This window comes from Papilio polytes, unplaced genomic scaffold (assembly GCF_000836215.1).
Source record: "Papilio polytes unplaced genomic scaffold, Ppol_1.0 DF824024.1, whole genome shotgun sequence".
Classification (NCBI taxonomy): domain Eukaryota; kingdom Metazoa; phylum Arthropoda; class Insecta; order Lepidoptera; family Papilionidae; genus Papilio; species Papilio polytes.
The window spans coordinates 1114277-1128090 of NW_013525180.1; the positions used below are offsets into that span (position 1 = coordinate 1114277).

The 13814-nt window shown below is 33.7% G+C and overlaps 3 protein-coding genes across 6 annotated transcripts in view; 2 read left to right on the forward strand and 1 right to left on the reverse strand.

Annotated features, from left to right (window-relative positions):
* Window positions 1-6: 6 nt before the first annotated feature.
* LOC106101196 (peripherin-2-like) lies at window positions 7-3014 on the forward strand. 2 transcript variants are annotated; one of them, XM_013280345.1, is made up of 6 exons: window positions 7-300; window positions 629-785; window positions 874-1048; window positions 1498-1618; window positions 2284-2391; window positions 2670-3014. In XM_013280345.1, the coding sequence occupies exons 1-6, from the start codon at window positions 91-93 to the stop codon at window positions 2949-2951; spliced, it is 1053 nt and encodes a 350-aa protein (XP_013135799.1). In that variant the 5' UTR covers window positions 7-90; the 3' UTR covers window positions 2952-3014. The 2 variants fall into 2 exon arrangements, with proteins under 2 accessions (XP_013135799.1, XP_013135801.1); XM_013280347.1 differs by lacking the exon at window positions 7-300 and adding an exon at window positions 357-539.
* A 356-nt stretch (window positions 3015-3370) lies between these two features.
* LOC106101198 (isopentenyl-diphosphate Delta-isomerase 1) lies at window positions 3371-6976 on the reverse strand. 3 transcript variants are annotated; one of them, XM_013280349.1, is made up of 6 exons: window positions 6792-6976; window positions 5965-6084; window positions 5505-5690; window positions 5307-5435; window positions 4784-4959; window positions 3371-3556 (listed from the first exon to the last, which is right to left on the reverse strand). In XM_013280349.1, the coding sequence occupies exons 2-6, from the start codon at window positions 6082-6084 to the stop codon at window positions 3412-3414; spliced, it is 756 nt and encodes a 251-aa protein (XP_013135803.1). In that variant the 5' UTR covers window positions 6792-6976; the 3' UTR covers window positions 3371-3411. The 3 variants fall into 3 exon arrangements, with proteins under 3 accessions (XP_013135803.1, XP_013135804.1, XP_013135802.1); XM_013280350.1 differs by having other exon boundaries at window positions 5965-6087; window positions 6777-6976; XM_013280348.1 differs by having other exon boundaries at window positions 5965-6087; window positions 6792-6975.
* Window positions 6977-7199: 223 nt separating this feature from the next.
* LOC106100921 (kinesin-like protein KIF16B) overlaps window positions 7200-13814 on the forward strand; it is a 10033-nt gene continuing 3418 nt past the window's right edge. Inside the window, exons 1-5 of the mRNA XM_013279985.1 lie at window positions 7200-7268; window positions 8215-8293; window positions 8493-8606; window positions 8694-8881; window positions 12817-12971. Of these exons, the coding sequence (XP_013135439.1) occupies window positions 8730-8881; window positions 12817-12971 (307 nt within the window). The 5' untranslated portion in view covers window positions 7200-7268; window positions 8215-8293; window positions 8493-8606; window positions 8694-8729. The remainder of the gene's footprint in view (window positions 7269-8214; window positions 8294-8492; window positions 8607-8693; window positions 8882-12816; window positions 12972-13814) is intronic.

Here is a 13814-nt window from a genome sequence, read left to right on the forward strand (position 1 = left end):
CGAAAACAAACTATCTGTCATAATAAGTCAAAATAGAAATTGTATTTTAAGATATAAAACGGCTAAAATAATATTTAATAAGTAGACATCATGTATGTAACATGGGCTACTTTTAATAATGTAAGAATGCTTCTGATGGCTTGCATGCCAATTGTAATTTTTTACTTAATATGGTTAGTAAACACATCAGAAGGAATTCGCAGTGAAGAGGGGACTCTCTTGGACCTTATATGTTGGCCCGATGGTAATGCGATTCCAGTTATTATAGCCTGCGGATCTATTATAGCAGTTGTTATTGAGGTATTTCTATAATGTACTACAATGTTCCTTCAGAACATAATTTTTGAGCACTGGCAAATGTGAACGAAATTATAGATTTCTAAGAGACTGTTGAAGAAAGGTTTAGAAGTATAGATTAATTAATTATGAATTTTCGTTGGATCCATTGATGTTGTATACTGCTACTGCCTTGTTCTCAAGACTTGCTTTGCTCATGGCCACATTCAACGAGAAATATGAACCCTAATATGTTTTATAATGTAATATGTATATTAAGTTTCAATTTTTTCACCTGTCAATGAGCTTAAAAAAATATAGAAGACCAAGTCCTTCTCTTTCATGTTTTCAGTTATACGGTTTGTATCAACTTTTTAAGGCAGGACTGACGAAAAGGGAATACAATGTCACCAACGGCTTATTTTACTATATTTGGGCATTAATTGTTATGATCCTTATTTTTCTTGCGATTATGTTTTACTCTGGATTACAGTCTACTATATTACGAGGTAATGATTACGCTATAGTGTGTAAGTGTAACATTTTATGTTCTTACTTCGTGTGACATTTTTTAAAATCTGTTTTGTCTTTGCGTAGCTAAGATTAAAGGTGGTATAACTAAAGCTATGTTAAGATACGCGAGTCACTTGCCTTCGAAAGTAGCAATAGACAGGCTACAGACGAGATTTCGCTGCTGCGGTCGTGTGGACTATCAGGAGTGGTTCTATATTCCTTGGTTTACCACCGAAGAAAGTGCAGCTACTAACGCTGTGTAAGTGAACACGTACGATAAATAGTAGTACATGTAAATAACATTCTAATTTTATATGCAAACTAGATCGACATTGCTTTTAGGATTATCAGTACTTGAAGATGCATTAGTATGAGGCTTCTTAAGACAAATGACGTCATCAAGTTTTTATCCTTCTATTTTTATGACTGATTTATCTGTTTGTGCAATTTTTCTTACTTACACCTTCGATAATACCGTTATTATAAATAGTTAAAATAATAGCCATAAGGAATTTTCCACTTAAATATCAATTAATATTGAATATTGCTATTAGAAACTTAATTACTTTTGATTACATTTCTTACAAAACTGTTAAAATTGATGTTTTTGTACCATTATAAAAGAGGTAAAGACAAAGTAAACTGGGAAAGGATATTAGTCTTGAGGATGTGTCTAACTCAAATAAAAATTCCACGACTGCGTTACAGGGCAAGCAATAGGTTCGTTGCAGACAACGTCCCCTACAGTTGCTGCTCTAAGGACGTTATGTCGCCCTGCATACATCACGGCGTCTCACATCGAGGAGTTATTTATAAATACGACCCTGCGGTTCGTTCACCTTTGTTATTGTCATAAATACCATGAAGTATGGATGTCGCCCCCCCCCCCTCCCCCACCTCTAGTATTCAATTCCTATAGGCCCACATAAATAACTCAACTTGTCAGTTCTTGATTAAAAACTGGACCACAGGTTAATAACCATTATCTTTGGTACATCAGCCTGCCTTCCCTACATTACAGGTTGGTGGTGGTTGGCGTGGTATGGGCATGTTATGCGACGAGACGATGGGGATATAAACCAGAAAGTGTTAAGATTGAATGTAGATGGCTAGAAAAGTAGAGGAAGACCGAAGAAAGTACGGATGGATTGTGTGAAAGAGGATATGCTCAAGGGAGTGGATTCAGATATGACGGCTGATAGAAATGTATGGAAAAGTCATGAGTTTTAATTAGGGTCAAATTAGTAACTTAATGAACTTGAACTTTAAGATGAATATAACACGTGAATGTCTATTTATTGCTACCTGAACAAAAACTCAATCCTCAACAAGATTTCCTTATGAATCGTTAGCGTTGAAATATCTTTTGTCATTTCTCGCTGGCATGAATATTAGATGTTACATAACTTACATTTTAGATATGTTAAAAAAACCTTATCTCTTGAATATACTTAAGATTGCGTCAAAATCTATGTGTTCATAAATAAAATACAGAAACAACTAACGATATGGTCGGAAGGTTGCGAAGAGAAATTAATAAACGAGATGATGTCGGTGTCGTGGAGATTTAACGCTGTGATGTCCTTGATCATTATAACAATGGTTAGTTTTAATTATATAAACATAAATAAAAACTTATTTGTAAAAGTCCTCTGTCGGGTTACTTACCGACGTTACGAGGTATGAACATGTTACACGGCGAACATTTACGCAGTCAGTATATAGTATTACGTGAAGGTAGCGAGCATTAAGCTTCTCCATACGAACGTTACACCACGTAACGTCGATCAGTCCCCACCTTAATAAACTGTTTTATCTAGTTTTTGGCCGTAGTAAATATAATTCTAGTTTCTTGGGTACCCTTGTAATTAAATTTCTAGATTCTACAAGTGATCGCGGTACGTTATTTGCACACTGCATATAAAAACGGTTTACATTGTGGAAATCAAATAACTTGCTACGCGTATCTTCTGCGTTCAGCTACTGATACGAAGATCCAGCAAACAATACATTCTAGAAGGAAGGCGTTTAGAAAGAAGAAGCCGAAACAGACACGAACCTTGCAGTGGGTGACCGGCAGCTCACAGCCTGCGCTGCGGAGATATTTGAGTTCAACAGATATGAACAGTTCTGATGAACTATTGAAACCGATTTTTGAATAATTTTAAATTAACACAGAATTTTATTGTATCAAAACATTTAAAAGTTATCGTAAGATAATTTAATGATACCAAAGTATTAATGAAATTTGTATATTTATATATTTACTATTATAATATAGAAGCAAGAATTAATATGTGATTTTTATCTTCATTAACCTAGGTCTGTGTAGTCCCTACGGTAAATATCAGGTTTTTTTTAGTTTTTAATTTGATATTGGGTTGAATTTAAAAATTAAACTAAAATTTTTTAATATCAAGCACCTTTTTCTTTAATTTACACAACACTTATGAAAAATTAGTAGTCACAAAGATGAGGGTAGATAGAAATAAAATGAATACTTTATTGAATAACGAAATCATAAATAAATTATCCGGAAAACCTAAAAATGCCAGGTCCTTAACATTAAAAATGATAAATATATTTTGAGAAACTAATATAATAATTGCCATTTCGATAGTTTTACTTTTCGTTAAGGAATTTATTTATCTTGTCTGGTTCTGCGAGCTCGTTAAGGCGATGCAGGTTGTCCCACCAGAGCTTCAAGCGATGGCGGCGGATCATGTTGAACCACGGGGTTAGTGGCCCTTCCAGTGTCGGAATAAATCTGCGACATAAAGAAGAATTGCTATCCAAGATACAAGTTCTGAATTTCTTCAATGGAAATGAATAACAACAAACATACTCAAACAATTTATTTTTATAAGAGCGGACGCACACCTTCGACTAAACAATCGCACTGTTCTGCGATTGTCGATTGTTTCGCAGCCAATTCAACTCTATAGTTGCACAAACAAAAATCGAGTATTGTGCGCACCTCCATATAAGCTCATATTTATCAAAGCGCGACTAAACAGTTGTGCGATAGTTTAGTTTCAGGTTCGCACGCTATTATGCTGTAATAACAGACTTTACAAAAATATTGTTGTAGCATCAATTTTAACTGAAAATTTACATAAATCATGTAATTGCTCAGTTTCTTCTAATTCGACAGGTTAGTCCATCTTTTGTATCTGAACTTTAACCCCTAGATATCTAAGATATAGAAATCTAAGAATACCTCTATAAAAATTTTACATTCGTCTTATTGAAAAGTGTATTAATCTTCTTAATAATAATTCTTTCTCTAGGAATATAATTATGTTACTACTAGCTTTCGCCCGCGACTCCGTCCTCGTTGAATTAAAAAAAAAGTAAGTTGCCCGTGTGTTATTTTATACTTCTATATTTAGGCCAACTTTCATCGAAATCCGTCCAGCAGTTTAGGCTACAAACATCCAATCTTTCGCATTTATATTAGTAAGATCCTACAATATCTATGGGCAGCGGTCGCTTCGCCATTTTGGCAGATTCTAGTGGCCGCTTGCTCGTTTGTCACCTTTTGTTATAAAAATATAGAATTGTTAGATTACTTAGTTTCGCGATTTTATCTATGTAATACTATATTGAAATAAATCGTTTCGGTTTGTTTTTTGTCCTATTTCAGTGCGTATTCAAATAAGATGTAAATTCGTTATCTTGTTTAGAGGTCATGACACAATGTACGTACATCCATTTGATGGTACTGACAAATGAGAAGATATTTAATTCGTAACATGGAGTTTCATGAATATTACATTGGTTGATTTAAGACAATCTATAAATTGAATAGCGAAATAATCATATATTCGTTCGAACAAATGGAAACTGTTCTTTTCTTTTAAATCTATACATTGTTTTTTGTATAAATTGAAATAACTCAAAAACTAAATTTACTACTTTTTAATTCCAAGTGGACGAAGACGCGGGCCACAGCTAGTCAATAATAACCTAGAAATGAGGTTTTCATACTTACGCATTGAATTCATTCTTAGGTACGTAGCAGTATTCTGATATTTCGTTGGGGTTTGGTTTGACCTTGACGTCGCTTTGGAAGAAGAGGATGTGATCTATCTCGTGCTCGCCCCACACGCCGTCGCCGGGGTCGTGGTAGTGCACCCGCGTCAGGAATGTGAACAGTTCCGGGTCCATCTGTTGTACAAAATAATTTGTGGAATGATTTCTTTTTTGATCTCTATTGTTACTACAAACCATATAAAACAGGCAGAGGGAGCGAGAGAGAGCGAAAGAGGGGAAAAAGAGAAAAAGAGGGGGAGAGAAAAGAGCGAGTTTGAAAAGGGCTTTGGTATGAAATGTTGCAAAAACGTTAACATTTGAAGCGTAAAATTATATTGAACCGTAAAAAAGTTTTTTTCAATTGTTTGCCATTGCCATAAATGCAGTGTAGTTTTTTTTTACTCTGGAGAGAAACTAAGTCTTAGGTTATAGAAGATAGTAGGTATCTAAATTAGACTTCAACTATAATAATTAATTCATACCTGATCTAGAGGAATGCCCAATTCAAAGTTTAGCCTTCTCCTTGCTGCTGTTATAATTTCTTCAGGCTTATCATCTATGTAGAGTGGATGACTGCAACACGCATTCGTGTAATAATCTGGATATGTCACCTAAAAGTCAGTAAAAACCAATAAAAGCTATTCTTAGTAAATTTATAACATTGTAAATGTAATTTATACCTTCTGACTGGCTCTTCTCTGTAAGAGCATGTCTCCACGTTTATTGAAAAGGAAAACACTGAAGGCACGATGTAACAGCACACTACCGTCAGCAGCCACTTTGTGACAATCACGTTTTGTTGCTGTACCAGTAAAGTTATCCTTCTCATCAACTAACAGACATATATCTTTATCTAGTGCTTCAGCCTAAAACGAAAAAATATGTTAAGCAAAAAGATCAACTAGGAGGTAGAAAACTGAATGCATGGACCCTACGAGTGGGATTAGGAGAGAGAGGTGATGATAAAAACGGCTTTTAACTTTTTAACTAAACATTTGAACTGTTATGTTAAGTTACTTGTTAACTGTTAAGTTAATAAAATTTTAACTTTACATCTGTGAGGATTCTATTCTATATTCTATAGTGCAAAAAATTAAAAGAGAATTAGTTGAAACTAGATTTTTGTTTTTATTAATTTACCTGATTTTGTTCAACCCCTTCATTGCTTTCTGGCTGGGGTTTTGCAGGATCTGAAGCCAGAAACCTTTTTTCATATCGCACTGTGCTCCACAGCCTCCGAGATAAATTTCTGACGAGCATCTTCTAAGAACATAAATAACGGAATAACAAAAATTAAATCCTAATAAAAATGTTTTTCTTTGAAGAATTAGTTTTTACATGACAATGGTAGGTAACAATGGAAAGGTGATTGAGCAAGATAATTGTTAGATTGCATGATAAATATTGAAAAGAATAATTTACTTGTAAGCACAACAATAAGATATTTTTAAACATGTTTGGACATGAGTTGATGTTTTAAAAAGAACTCATTCATTAAGAGTTAGTATTTTTATTTTATTGTAAGAAACAGAACTTTAATGTGTTGTCAAAACATAAAGTAATTATACCTTTTTTTAGAAACAAAAATGTATTGTTAAACTTTTACAGGATTTCAACAGAACTTCATCAATATAGGAACTTTATTGCTATTCCTTGGAAATATGGCTGATAACTTTTTAACTAAGGTCAATATAAAGTCATGTATTTAGAGGTTTACAATCTTCAACCAAAGAAAAAAAAATAGACAAAGTTCACGTTTGAGGTGTTTACGAGCTTATTACGTTCAGTTGGTACGCAACAATTTAATTAAGTTGTTTTTACTTTCATTGACCATAGAAACTTCTGGAACGATGCAATGTAATAAGAAGTAAGGTTTACAAGGTAATACAGAAATGGGAATATAGTTACCAAAAGTTTTAAAAATACAAAGTTAAAGATGTTTTAGTACGTACACGTAAAAAATATACCTTTTTAATAAACACTGATTCTTAAAGTTAATGGCACTTTATTATATAGCGGCTAAAGAAGTAAACATTTACTGAAAACCGTCACAGGCAAATGTATTATAGCAAGTAAAAAGTATTTTTATGTTAAAGAAACTTTGCTTTCGTATTGAAGATAAGACACAAAAAATGGACAGAGACAAAATAATGAACTGTCAACGTCAACTGTCAAAGCTGTTAATGTCACCTTACCTTCTGCCAACATTGGCAAATAGGGATGTTCATGTTTGGCTGCGTCAGATGTTTTTCTTACCGGCAGGTAATTACATTACGGATATTTTTTATACAAAGGCAAGATGTATTTTTCTATTTATATGCGACTGGGCACTGTTTCGCCTCGTAAGAGATGGAATAAAATATAGAGAACCGACCGCCAAACTTCGCTACTCCGAGAATGACTTAAGGAAAATTCATCTTTCATCTGTGGTACTACAGCTACGGGTGAGCCTGGGCCTGATCCAGTAAACTTGTTCATTTTTGTCTATTTGGGGTCTTTTGCTTCCAGCGCTTGACGCCGATATTTTTAAGATCACGTTCGACGTCAACTAGGTATCTAAGTTTCGGCCTACTCGCGTTCTACGTTCATTAGGCTTATTTTCTAACAGGCATTTAAGAACTCTGCAATCGTCGCTGCGGGAAACATGTTCTGCCCAGCGCGATAGTCTAATTTTAATGACCTTGATAATGTTTGCCTCTTTATACATTTGGTACAGCTTGTGGTTGTATAGTGATTACTTAAAGATGATGTCTTTGAATAATACCCACCAACGGTATAGACTGCCAAGCGTGTTCTGTTCATTACTCTTGCTTTATACGTTTAATATATCCATCTTGGATTCGTTTAAATTTTTACTTAATTGACAAGAGGGTAATTTTATCTTTCATAAATTTTAGTTTCCTTAATATTTATTAATCCACAACTTGTTAAATGGGTTCAGGTAAATAGCTAACGAAAATAGTGTGTTATTTTAAAATTATATCCGTTGCGAAACGTAGGTCTTTCCGTTTAGGCTTATCAGATATTTCTTCTTAACGATAAGATCGATGTAACATTTCTACCAAATTTGAGCATCCTGGAGACTTATTTATAAAAAGATTGAACAGACTCAGGATATCCCCTCCCGCTGTGTTTAAAATAACTCGATGAGACAAACATAGGAAGATCGTAACTTTAGTGAATAAGCTTTTTCATGGTGTACGCGTCTTTGGTATAAAAACGACTGTCGTCAAATCACCGAAGTTTTAATTTAAAATTTGTTTTCTTTTTATCAACATGGCTAAAGTTAAATTAGCTATAAGAATTAGACCGTTTACTGAAAAGTTAGTGGATTATTTATGTTTAATCGAGATCAATATCTGTGTTGTTTTAATAAAAAATATTTTTCAGGGAACTTAAATCTGATAAAGATCGTATTGGGGTTGTGTGTGTAAGCGGAGAGAAAACAGTGACAATAACAAATATCAAAGTATGTAAAATGCATAATATTATGACAACTTAAACTATTTTAAGCGATTTCATTTTAACTAACAACGTTACATTTTATAATAACTCATAGCGTTATTACGATTTTGCCAATATTGACAAGAAAAACTTCAGTTCCATATGTGTATTTTTTTAACTTTTTAATAATTCGCTGTGTAATTCTTTATTACAACTTTGTTCAGGTAAATACATCAGGCGCCGGCGACAGCAGAGAGCGCGTGCGGCCTTACTATGCCGATTTTACTTTCGATAGCTCCTGCCAAAGAACAAATGAGGAGTATGCTACTCAAGAAAAGGTAAATATATTATCTTCATAGGATTTACAACAAGTAGAGTCTTTTAATTATTAGATCAAGAAAGACATAGCATTAATATTTTTTTAGGTCTTCGAAAGTATTGGCGAAGGAGTGCTGGCTAGTATGTCACAAGGCTTGTCTGCGTGCGTGCTTGCTTACGGCCAGAGTGCAACTGGCAAGACTTACACCATGATGGGAACAGATTACAATCCTGGTTTGGTACCAAGACTTTGTCGTGCTCTCGGCGATGACCAGCCCGTTGATATTAAAGTCAGGTAACAATTGATCATTTTTAAATCTTTTGCATCTGTTTTAATTGACTTTTAATTAAAAAAAAATAATTCGTTTAACGCAAAACATTGGAATGACTAAAAGATGGTATCTACAAAGAGTTAGGTAAGCTATAAATTTTTATTAACTTATTATTTAAAATTAAAAAATAATTGTGTTCATACTTATAAGCTGTTCATACATATAATGCTTCAGACTTTGAGGTAAGCAAAAAAAACATAATATATGTTACGTGTTGAATAAAACGATTACAGACGCCATAAAATTACCAATGTACGGCAATATGTAGATAGATCACCGGCATCGCGTGCGCTGCAACAATAACCATAGCGTCTTCACACTATATGCATTGTATTGCGAAAACAATTTACTTTTCTTTATCTTGTATTTTGAATATCAAACTATAGGTACACGATTCCTTAAATGTTATACGATCGCTGAATCTATTTTATTAAGGCATGGTAGGGCGCTTGTGGTCGACCGCTTTAAGTAAATTAAAAATGTGAAGATACCAGAACATTTCAGATCAACTTAATGGGATATTGGTTTGTCATTGGCAAAAAAATCATAGACAAGATATTTTCGCAATATATCATGCTCTAGCAGAGTGTTTTAAAAGTAAAAAAAAAACTCAACTAAGAAAAACCTTAGTGACATAAAAACATTGCTCGTTATTTAAAAATTGTTAAGTTTTTTTTCCCATTACTTTTTCTATTATACAAGCGTAGAACTTTAAATGAAAGTCTATAAAAAATAATCAACTGAGTAAAGCGAAAAACTTAGCCGTTTAAGAAATAAACGCTGACTGTTTTGTTTTTTTTAATCGATCAAAGTAGAATGAAGTAATAAACAGGGCATAAACTTTCCCCCAAGGTCAGTATGTCACGCAATTGCTTATCTTACCGATATCTTACATGGGTTTACAATCTATGTACCATATGTCGGTACCATTTTCATATGTATATTTATACAACATACGTAACATAAACAAACAGTAATGCGTATCAGTTTCGCCAAAGAACAAAACAAAATAACTTACTTCGTAATTTCTACCTATTTTTCGTATTTTTTCTTGGACTAGAATAAAAAAATGAAATGATTGTGATTTTAAGTATTACTCACATTATTTCCTTTAATTTCGTCTTGAATTGACAATTATTTTATTAGTTACTACGTGTATGTTTATTGCGTGCTCTATGTAATGTATCAAAAACAATTATAAAATAAATAAGTGTGAGGACCACAAGGTATAAATTAACACGTTTAGTAGTTATGTGACAGAAGGTGATATCCCAAAAGGTGGCGTGAGGATTGTGGTTGCCATGTCTAGTTGTTAGTAGGGCTTCAGACGGGCTCGGATCACGTGCCCTCATCGTTTCAGTCTTAGACGCGCCGCCCGCCCTACACTTGTTACCCGTGAAATAGTGAGTTTTAAAATTAAGAACATGAATATTTATTTAAAATTAAGGTTATCGAAGCGATGTTAATAATTAATTAATTTGATTTTGATTAAATTACATCAATTTAATTTCTTGGAATCAATTTTAAACTATTATACTTCCAACCGGTTTGTTAGCCTATGCTATCTAATGTTATAAGGAGATTTGTATGTATTGAATTAACTCAAAAACTACTGGGCCGCTTTTAAAAATTTTTTACCACTGAGAAACATAGGCTATGTTTTTTTCCATTTTTTTTAAAATGCTATTCGAACGAAGTAGCGAGCAACAGTTAGTGCTTAATATAAAATTATGTTTATTTTGATGTTACATTTTTCAGTTATAAAATACGATGTGAAAGACACGAATGACTTGGTTTATTGTTTATTGTGACAATAACGATGAGGTGTCGCCAGCCCTCACGAAATCGTCTGTTCTACGATTTATAATCCTTCAGTATTGTGTGTATTCATCTTTGTAAATGGTTACATAAGGCTTTGTTTGTTTTGATTACTGTTTTTTGTTTTTTTTTTTTAAATTGCAGAGTATGTCTGGTGAAAAATAAACAATATAAAATGGCGGCAAAAAGTGTACCTAAGCTATTTAAGTTAGTAGTATTTTATCCCGATAGTAGAATTAAGGGAAAATACTAATTAAGTCATGTTTGCTAACGCTAGACGAATTTGAATTTTTTTCTTGCCCTGTACTAAAAAGATATCCTTGGCTTTAAATTCGCTTTGCTGAAACAGTCACGTAAAAAAGGTGATTGGGCTTTTTTGACAGTCGATTTAAAAGTGACGTGTCAAAAGTTTTAATATCGAACACAAAGATGACAGCTAAGAATGATGTGCGCTTGTTATAATCTGTCCTCAATCCGCGTCGTAAATTAGACCAATTTAGGTAAACGGTCGTCAGCTTGTTAATTACTTTCTTGTAAAATTTCGAATAGAGCGCAAACACAAAGTTTAATCTTTAGAAGTTTATTAAATAGTCGTTTACGGATATTATTTCGCTCATTTATCAAATTAATTCAGTTTTGGTGGCAATTTAATTTGTATAACATTTTGCATTAATATGTGATTAATGTAATTTTCCTAGCTTTTATTAGTGTAGATAAAGATATTTGTCCTCTATTTGAAATATTTCGCAGAATAGCCTCCTTCATAAACGGAGTTATATACATAAAATGTATGTTTTATATTTTTAATTAGTATATTGCAGTGACCTTAAGGCTAACAGCATACGTGTCCGTTCGCGGCCAATTGTGAAACAGCCTAAGTGACATTCTGCGGCAAATCTAGTTTTTGTTACACAATTTTTCTCTTGGCAGGCTTGAGCTCGACTCGGACAAAGTCATTGTCGTTTGTCGAAATCAAGTAAACTTAACACAAATATAAATGACTAGTTGTTCCTCGCGACTTCGTCCGCGTGAAATTATGGAATAATAAGAAATGTAGTTTATGTTACAGTTAAATTACCTTTCGAATGATGAATGAATATTTAAAATCAGCCCAGTAGTTTTTAAGTGTATATACAAAAATACCTATACAATGTTTTTATAACATTAGTATAGATGTGGGTAGATAATTTTACATGTACCTACATAAGAAAAGAGCCTTCTATATCTAAAAGTCTTTAAAATCTGTGAAGTAGTAGTTTTTGAGTTTTGTTAACGATTTTTTTCATGCATGTTACAATTAGGAACTAGCTTTGCACTTCGCCTATCGAGCTATAAATGAGAAAAAGGTATTGTTCCAGTCTTTTACATCTTACTTCTTGCTAATATTAGGTATAAATGCGAAAGTTTAGATGGATGGATGTTTGTTAGAGTTTGTAGCCTAGACGGCTGAACCGATTTCGATGAAATTTGGTATGGATGTAGGGGATAGTCTTGAAGAACACTTAGGCTACTCGCTTTTTGTTTTTTTTTTTAATCCCACGCGGACGGAGTTGCAAGTGATATTTTTAGCATTGCACATGACAAATATATCTGTCTCTATAGGCAAAAGAGAAAACGAAGACTGTATTATCGTTATGTAATTTTATTTTTCACAACCCTATTATTAAAATTAAACAAAGAAATTGTCTTTATTTAAGGGTCAATATTTTTTTAATAACCATCACAAATAGAGGTCATCTGATTCAATATTGCCAATTTATCGGGTCATTGTTCAATGGCGTAACGTATTGTGTGGGTTGTTATTGTTACAAATATTTTCCATACGTATACAATTGTGATGTTAGTATGATAATTGGTTCGTTATTGGACGCTTGATTATAAAGTGATGAATTCTGATCACGTCTAGATGTGTTAGTTTATTTTAATTATAATGAAATACGAAAGTGACCAAGACATGTTAAATCGAGCATAATTTTTAATAAGGCGTAATAATTTTCAAAAAGTGTTTACACCATAATTTGTGTCTTTCTAACGGTGTTATTTTGTTGAAAACTGCATGTTAATGTACTATTTAATACAGTTTCCTGGAGATATACAACGAGCGAGTGCACGATTTATTGGCGGGTGACGTCATCCCAGCTGTGGACACCTTCGGCTCCTTGCCACGGCGCAAGGGGAACGCCCGCAAGGACTTGCGAGTCAGGGAACATCCTACCAAAGGACCCTACGTACAAAGTGAGTACTTGTAGTGTACCTTGTTTATAGACTGTACACTATATTAAAAATATAAGCTTTTGTGATCGAGAGATACAATCGCGAGAAAACGATACACTTCAAAATAAAAAGTCTGTAACATCCAATTTTAAGTTTTTTCAGGACAAAAAACTTTATTTATCTGCGGTCCGTCAGGTATTTGGTGCTAATAACGGAGTTTTTTAATTATTGCTTTATTTCTATCTGTTATTTTGATACTCCTGACTATTAGTAATCAATCGTCTATTTCAAATATGATACGACAAATGTGATCAGACTAGGGAACAGTGGTAGAGCCTACTTTAACATCTTCGCATGAATGGGTCGGCTCGCCCGGTGTAATACTGCGACCACACAGAAGACAGGCGTGAAATGGAAGTAATTATGCGTTTCGTCTGATAAGTATAGTGGCCTAACTTTAGCCCCTTTTCACTCCTTTTCTTATACGAATAAGATGGGAAGGAAACATTACAGAATAGTTTTTCGAACATAGTCAGTTGTCTATAGTGTTAGGTAGAGGACATAGAGTGGAGGACTTATGAACAGCTCCTCAAAGACTAGTTTACTGTGTAGATCAGGACCACCCCGGGATGGAAACGTTGGATTTAGAGATGCAGATGTATACGAAGGGTAAATAATCTCTTCATGTGCGTCTCCTCCTCCGTCGATGAAGGGTAGGCAATGCATCCGCTATTGTATATAAATAAAAAGACTACTGAGATGACGTAGTAACGACGACAACGTTACATCATTAAATGGGAAGACAAGTAGGCCGTTCACCTAATGTTACGTGTTACGCCTAACAATAACATAATGGCGTTACTT

Bases quoted from the DNA above. Each gene is read 5' to 3' on its own strand.
- LOC106101196 (XM_013280345.1), top strand. From the start codon at position 91: ATGTATGTAACATGGGCTACTTTTAATAATGTAAGAATGCTTCTGATG. The intron at 786-873 runs GTAATGATTACG...GTCTTTGCGTAG, and splicing joins ACAGTCTACTATATTACGAG to CTAAGATTAAAGGTGGTATA. The intron at 2,392-2,669 runs GTTAGTTTTAAT...TTAAATTTCTAG, and splicing joins CCTTGATCATTATAACAATG to ATTCTACAAGTGATCGCGGT.
- LOC106101198 (XM_013280349.1), bottom strand. From the start codon at position 6,084: ATGCTCGTCAGAAATTTATCTCGGAGGCTGTGGAGCACAGTGCGATAT. The intron at 5,691-5,964 runs GTAAATTAATAA...TTTTCGTTTTAG, and splicing joins AAGGGGTTGAACAAAATCAG to GCTGAAGCACTAGATAAAGA. The intron at 5,436-5,504 runs GTATAAATTACA...ACTGACTTTTAG, and splicing joins AGAGAAGAGCCAGTCAGAAG to GTGACATATCCAGATTATTA.